The 26,043-nt window shown below is 40.4% G+C and overlaps 2 protein-coding genes across 2 annotated transcripts; one reads left to right on the top strand and one right to left on the bottom strand.

Moving 5' to 3' along the window:
• Positions 1–684: 684 nt before the first annotated feature.
• On the bottom strand, positions 685–1,827 carry LOC135462524 (uncharacterized histidine-rich protein DDB_G0274557-like). The gene is made up of 2 exons (XM_064739750.1): positions 1,762–1,827; positions 685–1,125 (listed from the first exon to the last, which is right to left on the bottom strand). The coding sequence occupies exons 1-2, from the start codon at positions 1,825–1,827 to the stop codon at positions 685–687; spliced, it is 507 nt and encodes a 168-aa protein (XP_064595820.1).
• Positions 1,828–2,624: 797 nt separating this feature from the next.
• On the top strand, positions 2,625–21,487 carry LOC135462823 (uncharacterized). Its single transcript, XM_064740104.1, has 11 exons — positions 2,625–2,817; positions 12,320–12,368; positions 12,821–12,964; positions 13,614–13,742; positions 14,439–14,656; positions 15,336–15,472; positions 15,727–15,884; positions 16,707–16,809; positions 17,999–18,161; positions 19,412–19,541; positions 20,288–21,487. Exons 2-11 carry the CDS (start codon positions 12,320–12,322, stop codon positions 20,476–20,478), a joined length of 1,422 nt encoding a protein of 473 aa, XP_064596174.1. The 5' UTR covers positions 2,625–2,817; the 3' UTR covers positions 20,479–21,487.
• The last annotated feature ends 4,556 nt before the right edge of the window (positions 21,488–26,043 follow it).

The following is a 26,043-nucleotide window of genomic DNA, read 5'->3' on the forward strand; positions in this document are numbered from 1 at the left end:
TGGTGTTAGGGGATGTGTAATTTGCTACTATTTAAGCATTTACAGGAACAATTAGAATAAAATCCTAACTTTGGTAAACTGACACGAGGCCGGATTTCACCGGCTTAGTTGTGACCGTTTACCAACAATCACACTGTCGTCGCTGCTTTGGTGTTACTCTCTATGCAGTACGTCTTATTTATACTGTATTAAACTGGCACGAGGCCGGATTTCAACAGTCAGGCCCAATACGTGTGTACATTTAGTCGCTCTCTTCACACAGTCGTCGCTGCACTTGTTTTACTTCCCATACACTGCGTTTTTAATTATATTTTATACATTAAATATCATTAAAAATATAAAAAAAGTGCAAAAATTGACCACCAAAACTAACCATGGGGGTACTAAGCTGTAGTTAATGCTGCGGATTTTCTTCACTGAATAATGTATGGGGTTTTTTTTAACACAGATATCTTGTCAAGGAAGTTATTATTCATATCGTGTATTTATTTTGAAGAAATAACAGTGCAAGAATTCCTTCAAAATTAGAAAAACTCAATTCCATATCACTGACGTGGTGTATTGTTAACGTGGTTCGTGTAATCCCTAGTTAAACAGAAGCTCTTAACTGCGTGTAGCTAGTAATTACAGATAATTTGAAGCTTGCGTCATCTTATTTTCCCTTCAAATTTGATTCATTATTATTTATTTGATTGGAGCTTTACGTCCACCTGAAGGATATTTCACTAATACGACGGCGGCCAGCATTATGGTGGGTGAATGGTGGTCAGACTCCAGGTGATGGTCTGACTCCGGGTGATGGTCAGACTCCAGGTGATGGTCAGACTCCAGGTGATGGTCTGACTCCGGGTGATGGTCAGATACCGGGTGATGGTCTGGCTCCGGGTGATGGTCTGACTCCGGGTGATGGTCAGACTCCAGGTGATGGTCAGACTCCAGGTGATGGTCTGACTCCGGGTGATGGTCAGATTCCGGGTGATGGTCAGATTCCGGGTGATGGTCTGACTCCGGGTGATGGTCTGACTCCGGGTGATGGTCAGACTCCAGGTGATGGTCAGATTCCGGGTGATGGTCAGGTTCCGGGTGATGGTCTGACTCCGGGTGATGGTCAGATTCCAGGTGATGCTAAGGACTCTAGGTGATGGTAAGATTCAGGTCTAACAGACTTCGCTAAACAGCAATGAATTAATGAATTTATTTATTTCAGTTAGATGATCAATGTTGTTAAATGCCATACGCCAAATTTTTTCACTTACACGATGACGGCCAGTTTTATGGGTAGATGAAACCAGTGCTAGGGGTAAAACCATCGACTTTTGGCACGTTACTGTCAAGCTAACTCTGATGTGACGTACATTTTCGCACGCCGTGTATTTGTAGAAGATAAGAGGTCTTCAACGAACATTACGCTGTGTTACGGCCACTGGACCTGTCGTCAACATCAGCATGCAGCATACAGTGACTGAATTAAAAAACAAGACAGCATAAACTTTTAGTGCGCTTTAAGTTTGATGTATCCTTTACAGTGTTATTGTATATTAAATGTGATGACAATACAATCATTTGAAGAAATCTAGCCAAACGACGTCTAATAAAATGTAATTAACATCAATGCATTTTTGTTACTTAAGTCTTCTTAAGCCATGGCGCCAGAGGTTGTGTAATTTGCTTTCATTTAAGCATTTACACGAACAGTAAGAATAAAATCCTTTGATCTGCGCAAACGGCCACATGAGAATGGTAAATCACTTCTTTTTTTACATCACTGCACTCGTTAGAGAGCTCAAGCCCCAAGCCACTCAGGTGGTGTGTTCGAATCCAGACCATGTTTGCTCGTATTTTGTGCCAAATACACGTTGAAATAAGGCCGTTTTCAATAGTGGGAAGGGCACATTTACATGGGTCATTTACTTGTTACATATATAATCCTGAAAACAGCACAAAATACCTGTTCAAATAAATAAATAAATCCGTAGAAAACCAGACCAGGTGTGTGTGTGTGGTTGGGGGGGGGGGGGGGTGAATGGCTGTTACTTTTTTGGCGGAGTTAAAAATTTTAGCGCTAAATGGCAGTGCTGAAAGGAACTTTTTGCGTCGGCGCATGTACATTAATAATTACCGACCCACGAAGTGAATCTATACAATAGGAGGATTAAACCTGTTTGTAAAACAAATATATGCTGTGTAAACAGGGAATATCCCAACTTTTATGTGATAAGGGATTAATGTTTGAATTCCAAGAAAATAAATAGTAATTAAATAAGGATATAACTTTGTGTTACGCTTTTTAAATTCAGTGTTTGAGCAATTCTCCTGAGAAATTACCTGTACCGATATTCCTTTCGTGCAAAGGTAAACCTACCTGTAATTGAAGCATTATGGACAGGTGCGACGGTTTTTTTTCATTATTATTAAATTAAGCACGGACGACGTCATTCAATAGTACCGTTGTTAGTTTATTGATGCGGGTTGATATAAGTACAAAATCCTAACGGGAGCGGGTTTCAACAAACCGTTATTGATGTCCACGGAGTTTAATGTGTACTCATAGTCAATAAAACCCCTTTTTCTAACATGAATGCAGATCTTGGCAGAACCAACTTGGGCTGAATGGGACTGTGAAGGGTGGAGCACGGTACACTGTAGAGAAGAGTCAGGCCAGCTCACCCTTGCATATACCCAGTAATCTATGCAGAACACGACGTTATATATTCACCAGGTTTATATCCACGTTAAAGCTCTTCAGACGTCTCTTCGAGGTTTTTACCTGGCGCAGTGATTGACGGACGTGAACTGCGTTGACGGACGTAACAGGTGGTAAGTATATTGAGCAATTTATGGAGGTTATATACCAGAATCCTATTGCTGTATAAGAGAGATTAAACATAACACAGATGTCTCCAGAAGACATCTTCTCCGAAGCCCTAAGGATTTATTGTCATGTGCATAATCATAGTGGATGGGTCATGGGTTTCCCCCCGGGAAATGTTCTCATTAATGTGGTCACTGTGAGTTCTAGTCCAGCTCATGCTGGCTTCCTTTCCGGTCGTATGTGGGAAGGTCTTCCAGCAAACAGCGAATGGTTTTTCAGCAACCTGCGGATGGTCATCCATTTCCCCAACCATAATGCTGGCCGCTTTTGTATAAGTGAAATTTTCTTGAGTACATCGTATAACATCAATCAAATAAATAAATAAATCAAGCAGAGTGGTCGGATATATTTGTTGATGCAGTTAGTGTTTTGTGTCATTCTTAAGGGGTTAGGGTGCTTCTATACATGTTACAGCGGTCGTATCTAAACATGGACGAAACCTTGTTGCCCGGGGTTAAGTACCTGACAACTCAGGGTTTATGAAAGAGAACAATAAAAACACGAGTCACCTTTGTCGAAACACCAAGGACCCTTCTCCCCCTAGGACTAACTTTCTTGAGATTTAGTCCACGTGTACGATGTGTGATCGATATTCGATAATAACATAGCACAGTGTACTTTACCTACCATCATAAGGAGCCCTTATTCTGAATGAACACGCCTTTTGAATGAGATCCAGAGTCTATCCTGGGTCGGGTCACACCTAAGACCCTACAAAAAAAGGACAGAAAAGATAGTTTGACCAGTATCAGTATAATTTCTCGGGCGGGGTGCCTTACTTGCCTTCGGTAAGTCGTCTCAGTGAAGCAGCACTAGATAAAAGAGCGGTGGAAATCCGTTCTGCAGCAAGGAAGCACATTACATACTCTCTAAGGATTCCTTCGTCGTCATATGACTGAAAAATTGTTCAGCACGACGTTAAAGCCCAAGCACTCACTCACTCACTCACTTACTGTTTCGAATGATCAGCTGTCAGGCCTCATTTCAGTATATCTATTTTGTAACCACTATATGTTAAAGGAAAAGGCCTTTAAAGAGCTAAAGGTGTTTAAAGATTTCAATTCTAAGGTAAGCTGTATGGACCGTACGATCAGGGTTTAGGATCTTTGACGTCACAGGAAGATTTTTCCAACTCTATTCACGACACTAGAGGTTGGAATAACTCTTTTTACCAATGAGCAAAAGATTACTGAAATAATGTCCCCAAAAATTCCTTCCTTCTGGTCAACATCAGGAAAAAAGTGTGATTTGACGTCAGAGTTCCTAGATAGCGTCAGCATGGCCCATAAAACGTACCATAGTAAACAAATATTTGAATGCCTTTCAACACCATAAATAAAATCTGAAAAAAATAAAAAGTATTTTACGCATAGTTTTCGTTTTCTGTACGATGAAACTTACTTCACATTTTAGTTTTCTTTAACCTTAAGCAATTTCGACTAAATGTTTTTCCATGACTGGTATTTAATGTCAATCTCATGGGGTATTTCCTTTACAAGGCGGCTGTAAGGTTTATGGGTGGAATAAACCAGCTCACCTTGCCAAGAACCTAACAGATCTCTTGACTTAAAACCGCTATCTAACAAACGAGAGCTGGATTCGAACTTGCGACTTCGATGGTGAGGGTCTTTGTTGAGCTCTCTGCGCAGTGGCAAGAGAGAGCTTTTATTATATGTTCAAAGTTCGTCCCCACATGCATTACACGAGCAGTGTTTTGTCTACACGTGGTTACTCAGATCCACATTTTGTGCTCGCTAACGATATATGTGTCCCCCACGTTTATGTGGGGTCCCCACATTCTGGGGTCCCAGTATTCCTTTAACTCCAATTAAATCCGTGCAGTAGGCTTAACTATCCTGGGGTATTGAATACCTGACCTACTTACCTGACAAAGCCTTTCACTGGCGCGTGATAATCCCTTAATCCAGGTCGCTAACACCCACTGTGAAACGCCTGCCAAATGGCGGAGTAGTTTTCGTACGAAAATATAAGAGCGACTCTATACCGCTTTCTCTGAGGCGGGGACCCTAATGCTTTAATCGTCCATCTTGTTCATCAGCATAAGAATTTCCTGTGAAGAGTTACATCATAAGTCCATCCATTTCAAGTCTGAATCACACAATCCTGCATTCTGATTGGCCAGATCCGGACGCTATGAGAGCTAATCTTGTGAAAAGGGGGTCTTGTTTTTGGACGGGTTAAAGCCTTCTTCTGGAAGCCCTATTGTTTTGTCCCTGACACTTTTGGCAGAACAAATATCAACCGATTTCAATGAAATTTAAGTAGGTTTTACTTTTTGTGCTCGAAGTACCGGGCTCGAGAGTATATCACGAATAAAACTTTGTGATCACACAAACAAACAAGTAAGTTGCTGGGAAAACTCCGCAACTCCACAAAATTACTGACATAAAGCTGCATCTGGCTTCACCGCAATGGTATGTACTCGAGCACTCGATCTAATATGCCAACAGGCATTCGGGGCACTAACTGTTGGTAATCAGTATGCGCATACATATATTGTTGTGATGCGGTACCATGCTTCAACGAAAGCTAAGGATATTCATTCGAGTATGTCGCTCTGTACGTATCCGTGTGTCTGTCCGTCTCTCTGTCTGTAACGCTTTGCTTTCCGTGCAATAAAAAAATTATACACTTTGCATGTAATTTTGGGTGCAAATTCACTTTCTGCAGCCTCATATGTTCGAAAAGCAACAAGAATCGTGGATGTTTTTGTTTTTCCTTTCTATATACTGATTTCCTTGATTCTGATTGGTCGTTAATTTCCGTATCATAATAGGTTCTATTATTTTCTGATTTGATGGTAAACATTCCGACTTCATTTTAGATCAAGTTCAAAAAACAAGCTTTCTTCATACAGAAATTTTGCATATTTAGCGCACGATATAAATTATCTTGTTTTCATCATATGTTTGAAATAAGACAGTGGGTTCTGTAAAGACGTGTAACGTGCCTTCTGTTCACATAAGACGTAACGTGGATTATAGATGGAACCAGTTGTGAACAATTTATTTAGTGATTGTTGCTTAACACCACACTTAAAACGTTTTCATTTATACGACGGCGAGAAGTTTTAAGGGTGAAGGAATCCGCAGTGTCCGGCTTAAACTACCCACATTTCCCCGTCTAAAACCTGTTCCCCGTCTAATGCCGATATCCCATCCAAAATCCGGTCCCCGTCCAAGCCCGTTGCCCGTCCAAACCCGGACTTGAGCCCGTACCTCCTATAGCTTAGTCATTGAAAGGCAAGCGCCTTTAACCACTGGCCTATTGCCCGCCCCCGCACTGTACTGTTATGCAATTTTCCTCACATACTTTGAGCGTTTACACCATGTGTATATAAGTAATTATTATAATCATATACTGTAACTAAGTTATTCCTGGTTAATTAAACTGATACACGCTAGAAGGTGATCAGTGTGTCCATGATGTTTTCAAGCGTGCACTCCTTCATTTGTTGTGCTAATTCATCTGACGCAAGACTTAATCAGCCTGGAGTATCGGTCAAGACATGACAATCGATGCACGTTCATCACACCCTTGGAAATAGGGCGAAATTGAACTGCACGAGATTTCAGAAGTACTGATGTACTACGCATTTGTGTAACTACCCATGACCCAGTAACATGAAGTGCCCCCACTCAGATGGGAGAACCTTTCCCGCCTAAAGCTTAAACAAAATTCGAACATATATTGTCAGCTCTGTAGTTTATCGTTAAGTTCTGTACTTGCCATGACACTATGATTGGTTTACGGGCGAAGGAAACTGAACTGAGCCGAAACGAACTACCTACCTTTGGTAAGTGCCTCATAAACCACCTGACTTACAGTCGGTGTCGAGATGGTAAGAGGTGGATTCGAGACCGAGGCTTCATTGGTTATGGGAAGATCAGGTAAAAGCGCTTGATGTGCGCGGGGCAGTGTTGTTTACACGAGCGCAGCTATATATACTTTTAAAAAAAAATGGAGACCGCTTCGGTGGCCTCACGGATAGAGCGTCCTCCTCGAAATCGGGAGACCCGGGATCAAACCCTGGCCGAGTGATACTTGTTGCTACCTTGATCGGCACTCACCACTAAGACGTTAGAGCAAGGAAACAAGATTGGCCAGGTGTCAGTATAATGTGACTGGGTGGGGTGTCATATCTGGTGTGTTCTGCATGATACGTCATTGGCGGCAGGACCAGCCTTTGGCGGTTTTTGTACTCGCCCTGCCACAAGAAGACACAGTGTATGTACACGTACCTTATGGCTCCTCGCCTTCATATGACTGAAAAATTGTTACATACGACGTAAAAACCCATGCATATATACATTCAAACATGAAAAATGGAAGTCTTTCTCACGTCTATTTAGATTTATGCTGACCTCACATATGGATATCTACTCTTCATTTTTAATGCGTACTCTCTTAACGACCCTTGGCAAATAATTCCTCCATTTCCGATGTGGAAGTTTGCTCAATTCAAAAAGAAAAAATAAAAAAGCGGCTCGCATGGGAAGCTCTTATTCATAAAAAATAGAAAGGAAGAGCTTTACTTTTAGCATTTCTTGATCTATTCATAGATACGCATAATAATATACCATAAAGGATGAGGGTCTATGCCTGTCGGGTGTGTTTGTGAATAAAGACTTTTTAAATAGGGAGACGTCTGGGAGTGGAGGGGAGAGGGTCTGTAGTGGGAGAGGGGTCTGTATTATGAAGTCAGTGCATTTAATGCTACATACACTTATTCAGTACATTGACAGCATTGATTATATTGAAGTAATGTATATTGTAATACAGACTAATGTATTTTACAGCAACTGGACAAACTCTGCAGGTGTTATTTATTTGTTTATTTATATAATTGGTGTTTTACGCAGTACTCAACAATATTTCACTCATACGACGGCCGCCAGCCTTATGGTGTGAGGAAACCGGGTAGAGCCCGGGGAAAACCCACTGCCATCCACAGGTTGCTGACAGACATTCCCAGGAGAGAAACCCAGCTGTTGGGTTATTCTTTTGCACCTGCAAGCTAGCCACTCGTTTCATGGTAACTTCTTGAAAAAAAAAATACGGTAGATTAAATTGAAAGTTATGGGCACACCTCTCCCACCCTTTCCTACATCATTCCATCTTCCCCTATGTAAAACTAGTGATACCAACAAGGTTGCCGCGTGAAGTTTCGTGAAAATCTAGTTTATTGAGTTATCCAGATATTTTTTCTCTGGCAATTTCTTTTTTATTGTAAAAGTCATCTCCATGTAATGATATAATAGGTAACGTATACAAAAAAAAAGAATTCTTGTCACTTGTCACATGATCTAATGCGTTGTTACCGGCACTCGGGGATAATTGCCATAGATACATGTAGGCAAGAAAAACAGGTATGGAATGTATTAAAGATACATTTTCGCGATGGCCGCGACTGCTCGCATTAAATTGACAGGTTTTTTACCCTCTGGCCCTCTTTACAAAAAAAAGAAAATTCTAAGATCAGTTATACTGGAGATGAAATCTCTTCACTCGTAAACCTACACAGGAACATTTTTTTTAATGTTTTTGACGATGTTTTCTTAAGAAACTTAAGAAAACTCTTAAATGACAGAAGAAAAACCAACAGCTCTCGCAATAACAGTATTACAAACCTATTATCAGATCTTTGGTCAGCCATTGAGAAGGCAGAATTCTGGAAGTTTTCCTTACCAGGTACATTAGTGATTTTGTTGTATACCGGTATGTACACACAAAATACATGAAGCCCTCTGGTTGCTGACATGTGGTCGATGACACAAAAAACGAAACCCATTGAAGGCAATACATGTACAATATTACCTCCAAACACTGAAGATCCAAGCCTTCAAGATCCAAAATGCAGAGTATTATCTCTGTTGTGTTTAGTGTATTATTCTCGCCTTCCCCCCCCCCCACCCCCCGCCCCACCCCTCAAAAAAATCTCAAAAATCAGAAAATGTGGTAACAGAAACCTTAAATTGTTTGTTTAATTGAATGCCTCACGTTAAAATATGGGAAGACAAAACTCTGACAAACTGTTTGAGCGACAGAGCTACTCACAAGCCTAAAAGGATGTATATGAAGTAGGAGTGGGTGTAAGGTAAACATTCAGGCTTCACTGTTCCTAAAATGATTTTACTGACATAAAAGGGAAAATAGTGCTTATATGAGCTTTGTGCGTGAAATAGCTGGCTGGTAAGGTACCGCCCTTCACAGTCCAGTTCAGCGCTATGCAAATATTAGCAGTTTTAATGGCGTCTGATATGTTTTAGACCACGTGGCAATCCCCCCAAAACACAAGTGCAACAGCAACAGCATGTTTGTGTATAAAATAAAAGATAATTGAGAAGGGTAAACAATATAACTGAGAAGGGTGAACAATATGACTGCGAAGGGTAAGCAATATAACTGAAAAGATAAACAATATTACTGAAAAGGTAAACAATATAACTGAAAAGGTAAAGAATATAACTGAGAAGGATAAACAATATAACTGAAAAGGTAAACAATATAGCTGAGAAGGATAAACAATTTAACCGAAAATGTAAACAATATAGCTGAGAAGGATAAACGATATAACTGAAAAGGTAAACAATATAACCTAGAAGGGTAAACAATATAACTAAGAAGGGTAAACAATATAACTGAAAAAAAATCAAAACGATTTTCAATACTGCTCAACAAACACACACTTCATAGACGTTTTGTTTTGTCCTCTTTGAAGATGGTTCTGTTTTCTGGTTCTGTTTTCGGGTGCTGTTTTCTATATTATCTTTGGCACTTGTACAGCAATGTCTCTTTTCAGTTGTCCACTCATTCCACTTCCACCCCATCTTGAAGCAAAAGACTGGGATCTGAACACAAGCAGTTTTTAATTGAGTTTACCCTGAAGTACATAATCCTCAGTCTTATTTGCTTTTCGAGATGAATACTTGTAATGCTATGCTATACTATACTGGTCATGGCGTATGATATCTCGACAAAAAAAAAAGAAACATGACGTTATCAGACGCAGAATGATCTTTTTAAGCATTTTGAAATTCTATGCCACACCTTGTCATGATTTGAACTCAGGTCTCTGACTTACGACATTTACTAGGCCGACGCTCTACCATCTCAGGCATCCAAGTGGAGCGATGCAGAGGTGCATAAACTGTGCCGGCCGGGAAGGTCAAAGTTTTTATACTTTTTTTTTATCATCGCTTGACGAGAGACAAATCATTAGGCCTCGATGGATGAGGATGTCAAGTTTCGTTTACAGTTTTAGCAAATTAAACAAACTAAAAGGTCAATAGTCTTCGTCTGTACACTGGTCTAATTATTTTAACAAGTAGAATTAGTTCAAAGGGCTTTTCTCTAGTATGCCTATCTTCTTGGCGGGTCTAATTACATGGTTTCCCATGGAAATAGTTTAACGCACATTATGTGTGCCACAGATTAGCGCATATCTTGGTCTTGCAGATTAGTCGACTAGTGGTGGATTTGTTTACACTGTTTAAAAGGCGCAACCCTTAGCGCTGTGTTGGGTTTTACAAACATAGAATGTGTCTTTTATCATTACAAATCGTGCTCTTGTTAGCGCAGAACATATATTTGTTAAGATTGGATGTCTGTTTGCTATCGTATATTTGTCATCGTGTTGTGAAAATGTTTGCCAACATGTAGTTCCACCTGTAAAACGAAGATTAAAATACACAAAACTCTACCCCAAGAATACCAATGGTTTTTAACCACCTTTTCTACACCTCCCCCGCCCCCCGAAACTGAAGTAGGTAGTCTTGCTCCACCCAAGAATATCTCCTAACTCAGAGCAAAGATAGAAATACTGCAGAGTATATACTGATAATGCTTGTGAAACATATATAACGTCTCTCATTTCTGTGTAATATCACCCTAGCAGTCCAAATTAAACCTCCAGATGATAAGACAGAGATAAATCAAAGTTTATTTTATTGTACGTATTACCTCTAAGCCTCCTCTGACCGAAAATTTTTCTTTCTTTCCAAACGTTAGTTTTTCGTGAGTCACATCCGAGTTCGTCTTACCATCTATTTGTTGATCGATTCAAGGATTTTTACTGAATAAATTTACACTATCTTAACCTCTTCGCTCTGTCACGTTTTTCAAGGAATGATTCTTACTAAACTGCGTCATCCAAAAACAAATAGTATTTAACGAAAACGTGAAAAACTGGTATGGGTTCATGGGTCTGACGATCTACACTTTGTACAGATCGTCATTATGCCAGGTTACATATGTATATGTTTACACGCGCTCACATGCCCCTTAGCTTTGTCATCGACGCCAAGAAACATCTCAGCGATGAGACACAATTCTGCTGTACGTTTATGTTCGGTCACACCTAAATCTAAACTTGTATTTGCTGTCAAGGTTTTGTTTGGCGGGGCTACATAGACATAAAAATCTTCAGAAAAAAACAAAAACAATGCTCATACATGTATCTAGCCATCGTAACTCCTCTCCTGTAAAACGGTGACTAGATAGATCCTGCACTAGATAACTAAAATATATTATATGGAAGCAAAATATATAAATAAAATATATTTATTTTTTTATTTATTTGTTTGTTTGTTTATTTGTTTGTTTGTTTGTTTGTTTGTTTGTTTGACTGGTGCACTGAACAACGGGATTTATACAGGGTTATGGATGTAGAAAGGGATATGACTAGAACAATGTGATATAGTTAAACACGCTAGCTATAGAGCCCTTCCACAAAACTCTTATTAACGTCAAATCGTTTCCTGAGGGATAACGGAATGCATTTCCCGTGGATCTTAGGGAATTTGAAGTGTAAAGTAAGACTTGTGATTTTGAAGAGCTGATTTCTGGTGAAGGATTTGTCGATCCTCAGTCAATTTAGTAATCAGTTGATTAATTCGATTAGATATCACAATTAAAACGACGTGTTACTCTAAAAAAAATAAATAACCCGTTAAATTTAACAGAAAGTCTGTTACCTCAGTGATGTTATAATGTATTCTGTTATATTGCAGCAGAATATTCTGTTTAAAATAACACATAGTCTATTAATTCAAACGTAGCGAATCTATTAGACTAACAGGATATTACACTCTAAAAACACCTGTGTACAAGCGGTACACAGTGTTGTTGCAAAACTTCATTTGCAAAACTTCATGTCCACATAATTTTGGGTACCATCAGTACACAAATTGTGCATTTCACGGTAATTTGTGTACATATGTGTGTATCGCTGATACATATGTCACTGTGGATGCGCAAATTTGTACCCAGTCGTTTTCAGAGAGTATATTGAATATCACATAGTACTGTGTCATAAGGGCGGAATACATTCTAGCATCACTCAAAGAACAGATTTTAATTAATTTCAGATTAATTTTTGGAGTTCATGAAAATATCCGCTGTAATCTCATTCTGTTTTTCTTGTAGATGACAAGAATGATATGGATATTTGCGCTAGCCGTGATGGCGCGAATTGGTGAGTTCAAACTTACAGTTTGTTCGTATGTACTAAGGTCTTGATTCCAAACTCTTAAATGACAAAGACGAACCCTTAAGTATTATAATATTCAAGACCAGCTACTAACACAAAAACTTCTTCCGTTTATGACAGGATTAGAGCAAAGGTCATCGGAAGATCATTTTCTGTCGGTTCTTTACCATTTTTTTTTTACTGTCATCTGCTTTTTTATACCATATTTTGTTAGTGTGGTATAATTTTTTTCTTTTTTTTTCTGACAATTTTTTGTTACTGTTTAATGTGTAATGTTTTTACAATTTTCATCACTGTTGTCTGATTGTCCGTTGTTTTGTTTTTTTGGTGTTTTTTTTTCATTGTACTGTCTTTTTACACGTACTGTCTGACATACAATCTTTATCTCCATTGCCCAACACCAATATCTGACCACCTTTGTTTCCGTTTCCTCACAGCGCATGCGGCGTACGTCCCGTATGATTGTCGGCGTTCGAACCAGGTATGTGTGTCTGACGTCACAGGTGGACAGTGTACAAACACCGGATCATGTGTCTGCACAGATCCTAACTTCACCGGATATGATTGCTCGCTACCCGCAGGTAGGTTCACGCTAATTAAAAACGAATAAGACAACCTTACACAAAATCAGAATAGGCGCTCTATTGGCACCTGCTAATCTGAGCCTCCGTTCGCCGCCTCTACCCCCACCCCCCACCCTTCAAAAAAGATAAAGAACAAAAAAATAATAATAATAAATTTCAATGATATACGTACAAACAAGAAACCAGGTCTGACTTCAGTCGAAATTTTGAACAATACCATTATACTTTACGGGCCATTTGTGGGCAAATACAAAATGAACCTACAAATCGTAACAAGCGTTGTGCAAAGGCAAACCTGCCACAAGGTTTTGTTTATTTATTTGTTTATGTATTTGACTGGTGCTTTACGCCGTACTTAAGAATATTTCACTTATGCGACAGCAGCCAGCATCACAATCTTTTGAGTCCATCAACTGTGCATTAATATAAAATACGTTTTCGAAAAGCAATGTTCCATATGTAATAAAAACTCAAAGTCAAATGATATTGGTGAAAATGTTTGTTGCTCGCATTGCACATGTAGTTTTTGACATTGGTCGTCTCCTTTGCATCCATTACTTCCAATTAATTCATCTTTTACAGCGGAATTATATCATTCTTTATACAAACAAATCGTATTATCTGTGGGTCATGTATTTGTATTTAGTTCAGGAACGCTTTCCCCCGCAGTGTAGTATTGACTGTGGAGGGCGTGGAAGATGCTATGACGATGGATTCGGTGCCAAGTGTTTTTGTGATCCGTCTTACTACGGAGATCGGTGTCAGTTTGACAGAGGTAAATATTAATCGGGTGTTCCACCCATCCAGTATCTGAGTGTTCGAATCCGGATGACGCCTCTTTTTTTTTTCTCTCTGTATACTTTAGCTTAGCCTATGTTTCTTCCTTTTTATCATAAGTTTTTTAAAGGTGATAATGTGAACACTGTATACATGTAGCTAAATATCCAAACTATATTTCAGTTTTTTCATATAAAAAAAACTATGAGTATTGCTTAACGCCACTCATAAAGATTTTCCACTTTAACGATGGTGTTTAGTTTTATGGGTGAATGAAACTGGTATGAACAATGCCAGCGGGAAAAGCCATGTCCGACAAATATTCCGTGTAACAGAGGAAGAAAAAAAGGCGTGCGAGGAAGATATGCAAAAAAAAAAGGAATTTTCCCATGAGAAGACAGACAATGTTCAACGAGACAAGATAGCGTTTTGCAACTTCATTATGTGAATAATTACTCCAAAGGAGAATACTCTGCAGATCTCGCGATGAGATTACGATATTTGCCTGAGATTTTGGGTGTATTTGTACGTAGTTACGGACATAAATCTCAGAAAAGGATTTATCCTAAAGGGTTTATTTTAATATTCGTATTTTTGCCGAATTCCATGTGGATTACCTTTATTAATCATGTTAATCCGTCAAATAATTTTCTTTCTCTTCCCTTTTTCTCGCTCTTTCCATTTTTTCCTACAGTATCAGTCCAATGTTTCACTGAGTACATGACAATTCGGGTGTTTCCGATCAATTTTAACGGTGAGATTTTTGTGGCAACCCTGCCTCCTGATGTGGAGCCCGCGTGCCAATTCGAGGCTGCGCCTGACGGAAATGGTTTCCTGAAGAATCTATCTTTCAGTGACAACCCCACCGTGAATCCATGTTTACCAAATCTGAGTGTCGCCACGAGCACTGTGGTAAGTATTAGTGGTGTTTTATTGTCTTCCTTGGTGAGTAGGTGGCGCTGTAATCAGCCGCCTAATTTAAATTGCATTCAGGGCCATTCTTCTACCAAACAGACATATGTAAGTGCATAACAAGTCATATCAGATATTTCAACATGTCGAATAATTCCTCTAAACATGTTCTGCCTTGCATGTCGCTCTTGCAGTGACGTAATGATTTGACGCTATAGTGACGCTCCATTTCTGGTTCTGCTCATTTTACGCATTTGACATCATACAACCCATACTTTTCACTAATCAAATTGAAACAAAATATAAGTTGAAAAACATAATGTCTACATGATTTAGACATACAGTACACTTTAAAAGACGATTATCTCAGTGCTGAAGAGAATGGTTCCACAATAAATAGTTCCTTGAGGTAAAAATACCCCTTATGTTTCTTTTAGTATAACACAGGACACTGGCTCCATAAGACTCTGTCCACTGCTTAGATTGCTTTGCCGCCTGCTGTCTTGACTTAGGCTCTGTAATGTTTAGACAGACAGACACACAGACAGACAAACAGACACCAGCAAAGACATCAGCCTTAGCGAAGGTAATGACATGATTGAGGTCGCTCATGTATCCATAACATCCACTATACTCATACCGTTGTTCTTTTTTTTTTCTTGATATTTCACACTTTTAGGATGGGACAAACATTTTCACCTATGAGATCTCGGTCAAATACAATCCTAGGTACACGACATTTGTTGATGAAATCCACACTGTTACCTGCGAACACACGCTGAACGGGCCGTTAGTTGGAGCAGTCATAGATGTGGAGTGAGTACACACAGTTAAAACGCAAATGTTAAAGACGGGTCACCACATGGAGCTCTCGTAGATGTAAAGTGGGTATAAGTGAGTAGTCAAGACGTAAATGTTAAAATGTCAACAACCGTGGAGCGGTGAACCGCTCAGCCGTTTATTCGTATTTTTTCTTGTCTCTTATTTCATCGGTGCTGGGTGGAGTAGGATTGGGGTGGGGGGGTGTCAGTCACCCTTGTAATCCTATTTTTCGTGGCCTCTTATTTCAGTGGGGGGCCTACCAACGGTGTGATCATTTCCGGTAATGCCACCGTCCTTGACCTTGACATCACGCGAGAGTCGGATGGAGTCTCCGTCAGTAGAAATAACCTCGTGACCTTCATCGGGGAGGATCTGAACATAAAAGTGTCGCTCAAGGACGAGTCAAGTACGTGACCTCTAACAAACTGCTATTAAGATCACCGCATTAGTTAGCTAGTTCTGCTTACGCCATGATGTTACGGCGAATAAGCTACTACTACTTCAGCATTTAGACGAACAGTCAGAACCAAAAGAAATTCATTTTACAACACAGGTATAAGACTTGAAATTAAAGCGACCGCTAAACCGCAAATTTAACAGACGAAAAGGGGACACAGGTGGACTTTAAAGACATAACTGAAGCAAACTTAAGAGGAAAGAGTTCAAGTCCAGCTCATGCTGGCTTCCTCTCCGGCCGTATGTGGGAAGGACTGCCAGTAGCGTGCGGATAGCCGTGGGTTTCCCTCGGGCTCTGCCTGGTTTTCTCCCACCATAATGCTGGCCGCCGTCGTATAAGTGAAATATTCTTGAGTACGGCGTAAAACAGAAATCAAATAAATAAATACATACTTTGTAAGCCGTTAGCTTTTAGGTTCAATATTCTTTGTAAGCTTTTAGCTTATAGGGTCAATATACTTTGTAAGTCGTTATATGGTCAATATAGTTTGTAAGCCTTTAGCTTATAGGGTCAATATACTTTGGGTTTGTCAGCAGCTTGCGGATGATCATGAGTTTCCCCCTGATCCAGCCCGGTTTCCTCCCATCATAATGCTGGCCGCCGTCGTTTAAGTGAAATATTCTTGAGTTCGCCGTAAAACATCAATTAAATAAATAAGTTTATCGATATACTTTGTAAGCCGTTAGCTTATAGGATCAATATACTGTGTAAGCCTTAAGATTAATTCATTGTATCAAAAATGGTATTTAAACATGGTTTCTTTGTGTACAGGATACAAGAATCACAAGGTGGAGAACTGTGGAGCCTACAATTACCCACTGCTGGATTCTGCCGTCAACAACCTCAGGCTGGAAAAGAGAATGGTGGCAGATGGGTGAGGTTAGAGGGTGTATCCATTAGTTTTGTTCTGCGTAGTCGGGGTCTCCGTGGCTCAGTCGGTTAGGGCGCTGGTGAAGCGTAATGACCCAGGAGCCTCTCACCAATGCGGTCGCTGTGAGTTCAAGTCCAGATCGTGCTGACTTCCTCTCCGGCCGTAAGTGGGACGGTCTGCCAGCAACCTGCGGATGGTCGTGGTTTTCCCCCGGGCTGTGCACGGTTTCCACCCACGATAATGTTGGCCGCCGTCGTATAAGTGAAATATTCTTGAGTACGGCGTAAAACACCAATCAAATAAATGAATAAGTTTTGTTCCGCATGAAACATTTTTACCTGTGACAAACAGCTCTCTATGAGAGCAATATTGTGGTTGTGTGGTTGTTGGGGATGGTTAGCTTGTTGATTTTGATTTCTGGGTGCATCTTTGAAATGCGCATGCGTCACGACTTGTGACCGAACATCGGTATTTTGTTCTTCTTCACTCCTGTGAAGTACATGTATATATCATGTCAAAGATCTAAATGTACCTATGTATAGCCCCTGGGAATTATTGAACCCTACATAGTCTGAAATGCATTCTAAGCGATTTCTGGGTAGTAAGTAAATATATACGTCGACAAATATGAATTATTTTCAGAGCAAAGATACCGCAAGGCAATAAGTCGTTAGAAGCCAATTTAGTTATTTCAAAATATCGCTCATGTATAAGAAACCATGTTATGAGTACACCATAGGCCTACTATACCAGCCACAGCCCAATGTTTTGTACCAAACCTATGTTTGCTTGTACGTGGGGTACATGTATTTATAAATATGTATATTTACATAAGTGTTAGGAAAGTAGCCTCTTTTCGCACATACTGTAATTAGTTAGAAACATGGCTAATGCATGGGAGAATAACTTATATGGTAACAAACCCATATCATACATCCTCATGTTTTGTCCCGTATCGTACCTATGTTTCGTCGTATGTTAATACCTGAGGTACAATATCATATCATAATGGTGTATCCCAGGTTATATCGATCTATTTGCCATAATGCTTGCCGCTGTCGTATAATTGAAATATCCGTGAGTATGGTGTAGAACATGAATTAAATCAATAAATAAATTATTCCATGTAAGCAGTCCATCAGTCAATCAATCCACATGTTATTCATTCCGTCATCGTTTCTCCTCTCCCCAGCTGCCCGGCACCGGACTCCCAGGATGTCATCAGCGGTCCTCTCATAAAGACACCCACCACAGTCTTCGTCCCCTTCAAAGCTTTCAAATTTAACACTGGAGAACTGCACATCTACTGTTCGGTTAGGGTGTGTCTTCAGGCGACAGACGCCTTGTGCCAACCCGTGAGTATGCAGCCGCAACAGAAATTAGTCTCGTAGAATCTCATGCCTCGCGTTAACTCCTTGGCGTCCAGTGGACGGTCCCCCCAACGGAAGTGTTGAAAAAGGCCCAAATCCCACAACAACCTTCACATGGTAATGACGTCAGTGGATTCTGATTGGCTTACCTTTGCGTGACTTGCGAACAAAACTATTTTTCAGTATCGTTATTTACATGGCCTCTATGAATTGGGCCTAAAATCATGACATAGGCTCAGCCTCAAAACCTGGACCTTGTTAGATTCACAGATTGGGAGGCTATAGGTTCTGCATGTAGCAAGCTGAGAGGAAGTCAGTCGCAGCTTCATTACTACCTGACACCTTGTGTCTTCTCGCTAAGTATTTAAAATTCCCATCGGTAAAACTCATACTTGTTCAGAGTTTGGATAATTTCCTTTGTTTTCATACCAACCATGCCTATGTACACAAAAAATAAAAAAACAGAGGGGTTATTTGGTCTTGCATCCACATTGGCTTTAGAACCGGAAGACGTCTGAGCGCAAGGCAAGCGGTAGGGAGCCAATCAGAGTTCAGTGGCGTAAAGTGTATGTTGTTGTTGTGTCAGCATCTATCAGCTTGTCCCTTACCAGCCTGATCACTGCACCTTATGCAGGTAACACGAAATAGCATACCATCGAGGATTTGCGGGGCTGGGTTGACTTTACGAAACTTCGCCAAAAGACGTTTGCCTGAAATATATTTATCTCTTTCCTGGCTGGCTCTGTCGATTGAAATGTTGATCTCACACAACTGATCAATCTATGAATGACGAATGAAGTCTCGTGTTCAAATCCAGCTATGGTTGACTCAGCTAAGGCTCAGGAGTTTTCCCAGGTAGCCTATCTGACGAAGGGCGCCATCTTACATGTACAAGGGAAAAACGCTTTAGTAAGGTGTTACACACCAATCAGATAAATGAACAACAAAATAAATATCCTTTTCAAAGGGGGCCTTTATGATCCAGTGGTTAGCGCGTTAGCACAGCACAATAACCCAGGAGACTCTCATCAATGCGACCGTTTTGAGTTCAAGCCCAGCTTATACTTGCTTCCTCTGGTCGTGTGTTGGAAGCACCCTTCGGACGGTGACGGGTTTCCCCGGGTATCTGCCGAACCTCTATTCGCCATAATGCTGGCTGTCATCGAACTAATGAATTTTTGGGGTACGGCGCAAAACACCAATCAGATAAATAAAGGTAATATTCCTTTCAACAGGACGACTGTACTGCTCAGAAGGGAGGCCCAGGAGGTGGATTCGGGCGTAAGAAACGACAATCTGGTGATGACCAAGACGTCGAAGAGCTCTCCACCAGCTTCTATGTTGTCACGAAACTGGAACCAGGTTGTGAGTACGAAACTGTGGCTCTGTGTGCCTGTCTGATGTTTGTAAATATAGAGCCAAGGATATCCTAAAACATTCGTTAGTATCGTGTTGACGAAATAGGGACTTGACTATAACTATTAGCCTTAGTTAAATACCAATTTGCAGTATTTGTAGGACCTACTGACAAGAAGCCCCAAACATTATTTAATAAAACCAGGGCTGTAGATCAATAAATGATTCTGATCAGTGTACAAAATGTTTTCAAGGATTTCAAAAATCTAATGAGCTGTACTTTCCAGCATTTTAAACTAAATGACATTCAGGCCAAATGTTCCTACTAACTTCCATGTTGAAATTAATGGGTACTATTTCAGAAGGTCATCGATTGGTCCATTAACTACATTATTACTCATGATATTTGCATAATTTAACGCCATTAATCGAGTAAACCTAGTATGGTTCGAAATATACAAGCACCACGTTATCTTATGAATATGAATTAAATTAAACGTTAAATTAGCTTAATATTAGTAGTAATGTATCATTTTTTAATCAAACATTATGTAGAGCGCTCATTAAGTAGAATTTGCTAGAGATCTGGCATTGCGCCAATAGACTTAAGTTCGCCAATATCACGCGAAAGATCAGTGGTTTATTCTTTTAATCCACTGACAAAACTGGTCGCCATAGCCTATATGGGCCTAAATGAGCAATTCAGTTCTGAATATGGCAATAAACACGTCTAAAATAAATTAATTTCTTCACAGATTTCCAAGAAAGCAATTCATCCACGAAGGTTGAGGAGAAGTCCTGTTTCCAGACGCCAGCCTTCTTAGCCGTCACAGTGGTGTTCTCTTTCTTGCTGATTATCACACTGGTTGTCACAGTGATCATGTGTCTGAGATATATGCGACGGGAAAAAGAGCTCACTAAGGGAGACAACTCTGCGAGAGCATGACGGGTCAGGGAAATCATCTCGTACTGTGAAATATTCTTTGAAAAGCTCATACGAAAATGATTTAAACTAAAGATTCTATTTGAGACCACGGACAGCCGGGCACTTTTGTTTTCAGCCAATAGCTGATTATACTCTTTCGAGTCGCTCCACAGCAGCGTTAAAGAGCACATCAAAAAAGATATACGTGTTGCATAAAACCAGAATCCGGTTTCGAAGAGTATCACACTTTTATACAGTTATTATCAGGTATATAGTTTTTAAAATTTTGTTTACATTTGGCAATGAGCTACTGTAAAATCAGATCTTTTAGCCGCATTAGTTAGCGAGAAAGGCCCCACCTTTTCTCATCTAAACATGCGTGAACACGCGAGTCTCTTGAAATATCGATTCGGCTTATTTTCCCATACCTTCCCATTTTGGTATTCTTTTTGCTGTTGCGGCGCGTCAGGGAAAGTGTCCGAGTGTCCGTGAACTCGAACTGGAAGACCCCAGTCTTTAACTTGCTGACCTTGCCAGAAATTGTTGAATACGTGGTCACGTTCGTGACCACGTGGGCAAAACAGCTTTTCGCCAATTTTACCTCTTCTGGGTTTTGAAAAATATAAAAGAGACAAAATCTTTTTCATGTATATTTTAAGATAAGTCCTGCCAGGAAATTTGTTTATATCGTTTTGGGAATAAAATTAACAACTTTGTGTGTATACTTATTAAAGTGTGATTAGATTGTGAATTCTGTGCATTCCGAAAACAGAATCAAGAGCCTGGTCTCCAAACGAGCGTTACACTACACAAACGACCGAGTGAACACCCTGGACGACATATCACCGAGGCCCCTGTGAACAGCTAGACGGGGTGAATGTGACAAATTCCCTGCCCGGGTCTGGGTTTGAACCTGCACACCTGGTGCCTCATGATAGGGAGTCGCACTTTTTACCCACTGAGCTACAAACCTTTTTCCTCATTTGATTCAACGGTCAATCTTGTCTACTTGTGCTAGAGATCGCTTTCAGAACCGATATGACCGCAGGCGGAGCATTATAATGTGTATATGGTATACTTTTAGAACAATCTTCTTTTTGACAAGCTCGAGCCAATCCTCAACTTCAGGTTCTTCGAAAGGACAGGTTTTGCTTGATCACATAAAATGTATTTGCATGTGCCTCTTCTCTTTACGATGACACTCTTTAGGTCACGATTCTGAGTAGTAAAAAGATTAGAAGTCAGGATATATGCATTTCCCGTAAATAAAAAACATATGATCCACCACCAAAGCTTTGAGTCACCGGAATTTACAAGTATATCAGTGCAGCTCTATGACAGAGTGGGAGTAACTGAACACTTTTGAAGCGATATGACTAGTATAGGCCTACTCATACGAAATGCATGGCTCCCATTTAGGGCGATCAGAAGTTTCTCAGGTATTTGACGAAGGTTGGTGATTTCATTGCACAGAGGTTTGTTTCGCACATAAGCTTAGACGACGTCATAAAAGTGTAAAATTCTTGACCATGGAGTTACACAAGGATGAAGTAAATAAATATGTTAAATAATTAACAAATAAAGATAACCATGATTTTTTTAAAATAAGAGTGAAATGAACTTTTAGATACTGCACGAAAATGCTTGACTTCACACACAAATAAAGGTCGGTCCGTTGTGGTAATGTCGCACCCCCAGAGTGAAAGAAACACAACAGAGCCCTGATAGAGCTTGGAGGAACCCTGGTAGACCCCTGAGAGAGCCGGGAGGACCCTAGTAGAGCCGAATGAAACACGGCAGTGTTAGAGGAACCCTGGTAGAGCCGAATGAAACACGGCAGTGTTAGAGGAGCCCTGGTAGAGCCGAATGAAACACGGCAGTGTTAGAGGAACCCTGGTAGAGCCGAATGAAACACGGCAGTGTTAGAGGAGCCCTGGTAGAGCCGAATGAAACACGGCAGTGTTAGAGGAACCCTGGTAGAGCCGAATGAAACACTGCAGTGCCAGGGGAACCCTGGTAGAGCTAAAGAAAACACGACAGAGCCGAAGGAACCCTTAAGTCGAAGGCGGAGGATCCCTGTTAGAGATAAAGTAGACACGACAGTCTGAGGACCCTTATGCCTGGTAGAACTGAAGGAGACATGACAAAGCCAGAAGAGCCCTGGTAGAGGTGAAGGAAACACGACAAAGCCGTAGGATCGTAGGAACCAAAGGACTCATGGTAGATCTAAAGGAAACACGCCGGGAGAGGGAGTAAGTGGGTGAGTGCTCACGGTTTAACTTTGTACTTAACAATTTTTCATTTATATGACAACAAAGGAGTCCTTAGAGTGCATGTAATGTGCCTCCTTGTTGCAGGACGGATTTCCACCGCTCTTTTATCTAGTGCTGCTTCACTGAGACGACTTACCGAAGGCAAGTGAGCCCTCTCGTCCAAACCAGTGTGTTGATTCGGGTTAGCCAGTCGTTGCACTATCCCGTTAATGCTGAACACCAGGTGAGGAAGCTACAGCTTCCTCTTTCAGCGTCTTAGGCGTGACCCGACCCAGGATCAGCCTTGGATCTAATGGAAACACAACAGGGCCTTGGTATAACTGAAGGAAACACGACAAAGCCGGAGGAACCCTGACAGAGCTGAAGGAGAAACTGCAGAGCAGTAGGAGTCCTGACAGAACTGATGGAAACACGACAGAGCCGGAGGATCCCTGATAGAGCTGGAGGAAACACGACAGAACTGTAGGATCCCTGATAGAGGTGAAGGAAAAACGACAGATCTGGAGGATCCCTGATAGAGCTGAAGGAAACACGACAGAGCCGGAGGATCCCTGATAGAGCTGAAGGAAACACGACAGAGTCGGAGGATCCCTGATAGAGCTGAAGGAAAAACGACAGATCCGGAGGATCCCTGATCGAGGTGAGGGAATCACGACAGAGCCGGAGGATCCCTGATCGAGGTGAGGGAATCACGACAGAACCGAAGGATCCCTCATGGAGGTGAGGGAATCAGGAGAGAGCCGAAGGATCGTTCATAGAGCTGAAGAAAACAAGACAGAGCCAAAGGATCGCTATTAGAACTGAAGGGATCACGACAGATCCAGAGGATCCTGACAGAATTGAAAGAATCGCAACAGAACCAGTGGAGCCCTAGTAGAGCTGAAGGAAACACGACAGAGGCGGAGGAAGCTTGACAAGAGTCGCAGAAAAACGAGTGTGCCGTTCGAATCAAATCGGGCTGAGACTCGTGCTCCTCTCAGCACGTACGCCAATGACTGCGTTTATCTATTTACATCAATGCCAACACTAGACAACTTGACATACTGGTACTTTAGAACTAACGAATAAATGCTTGGGGTTTAACGTCGTACTTAACAATTTTTCAGTCATACAACGAGGCGTCGTCATTAGGTGTATGTACATACAGTGTGTCTTCTTATGGCAGGGTTAGTTCGGGTAGCCGCCACGGAAGTATTACGCCGAAGAGCCCACCCAGTCACAATATACTGACACCGGGCCAACCTGTACGGTTTCCTTGCTCTAGCCTCTCACTGCTGAGCGCCAAGCGAGGCAACAGGAAGTATCATTTTTAATTTTCTTGGCATACCAAAATATCTGTACAAAAGTGTTAGTGTAGCCAGTGGTGTCAACCAAGCGTAGACAGCGGCGCATGCGCTATAAGGAAGAGGGGAATGACTAAGAAACATAGCTGTTATATTTTGATTTACACTTTATTTCTTAAAATACAAACACTTAAAACACTGGTCACGCAGTTTCCAAAACGAAATACACAACAATAAGATATACAGCTTGAACATTAAGCACCACAAAAATTACACTTGCGATAAAAGCAAAACCAGCTTCACTCCAAAGAACAGTCTGTTAATTTTAGCAGAAATTCTGTTGTCCAAGTGACGCTAGAATGTATTCTGTTAATACAGCAGATAATATTCTGTAACACAAACGTTCTGTTAATTCAACATAAAGATTCTATTAGGCGAACAAAATATTATGCTGAACATGACAGAATATTGCCTTATAATAAGAGTATACATTCTAGCATTACTCAGGCAACAGACTTTCTGCTAAAATTAACAGATTATTTTTTGAGTGAAAAATTAATTAATAGGGCATCAGTTACTATAGGGCGCTTACATAAAATGATTAATGCTCATAAAACTTCTAGAAGAGATTATTCTAATAATCCAGTCTGTGACTCGTTAAAACTACAGCTTCTGTCTTGATTATGATAAAAACAATGTTGTTTTTTTTTACCCATTATTACAACTAGTTTCAGTTACGAGATATTCACCTTTGAAGCAATTGTAACTCAATATTAAAAATCAAATAAAATGTCTTGATTGTCGTAAAAGGAAACAATGGCCAACAGGTAAACGTCAGCAAACTGCGTTTCATGAGATAACAGGTCAGATATTCATCGATATGAAAATATTTATCTAAAAAACAAAAAAAAAAAGGCTTGTCGTGCAGACTACCGAATAAAAGAGGCACAAAGCAAATCTAAAAGTATAACCGAGACTACAACACAATCTCCTATATGAACAACATAGATATGTAAACTGCACGTCAAAATATTGTTATTTACATGTAGATTCATATACAAGCACCGGTATATACTGTGTACAGTTTTCACGTAGAATGCTGTGCATTTCATTGTCTTCTGGTATAGCCGGCTTTGCAAACACATCATCATAACGAGCGCCGTAGTTAGGAAGACATACATGGACGCAGATATTAAGGTTTTTCAACGGATATATGGCCAAGTAAAAATAGTAAAACAGCAGTAAGATAATACCAAACCTCCAACATCATGGTTTTGTAGCTTTCCAAAATTTTTTGAACACTTTTCAACCCTTTCGTAGCCTAACTCAGTTTTCTTATAGTTGATTTTTCGTAAATTTTGATAATTTTTCATAACTGTCCTCATAATTATGGTTTAATGACATTCAAACCTAATCAATGTCATTTACGCAAACATGACGAAAGAAATTGTTACCATAAAGTATTTATCTTTAATGAGGTCTTGGGTAATGAGCAAGGACTTACACAAAACTACCACCTTAACAGCACGATGGAGTGAGTGAGTGCTTGGGTCTTAACGTCGTACGTAACAATTTTTCAGTCATATGACGACGAAGGAATCCTTAGAGTGCCTCCTTGTTGCAGGACGGATTTCCACCGCTCTTTTCTTTAGTGAACAGCACAATGGAGAACGAAGGTTTACATGCATGCCTGATTTTGGCTCAGAATGGAATCAGCTTGTGACGCTAGCCAAAATTTGGACGGACATCAGCGGAAAACCTAAGATTTACTAGTGTCTGAGATTCACCGTTATAGAAAGAAAAGAAAAGAATACGTGTGCGCATATACTTGTGCATGGAAATACAATCGACTGAAATAATACTAAAGGAAAAACGCCTCACGTGTCCTGTCAATATTCCTTTTTAATAACGGTGATAAACAGATGTAACTGAAATCATAACACAAAAAGTCACAATTGAAAACAAACCTACGCATTTCAACAGCCATGCGTGCTCAGTATTTCCACCTGAATTTCCACAATGCCATTTCC

The sequence above is a fragment of the Liolophura sinensis genome, chromosome 2 (genome assembly GCF_032854445.1).
Source record: "Liolophura sinensis isolate JHLJ2023 chromosome 2, CUHK_Ljap_v2, whole genome shotgun sequence".
NCBI lineage: Eukaryota > Metazoa > Mollusca > Polyplacophora > Chitonida > Chitonidae > Liolophura > Liolophura sinensis.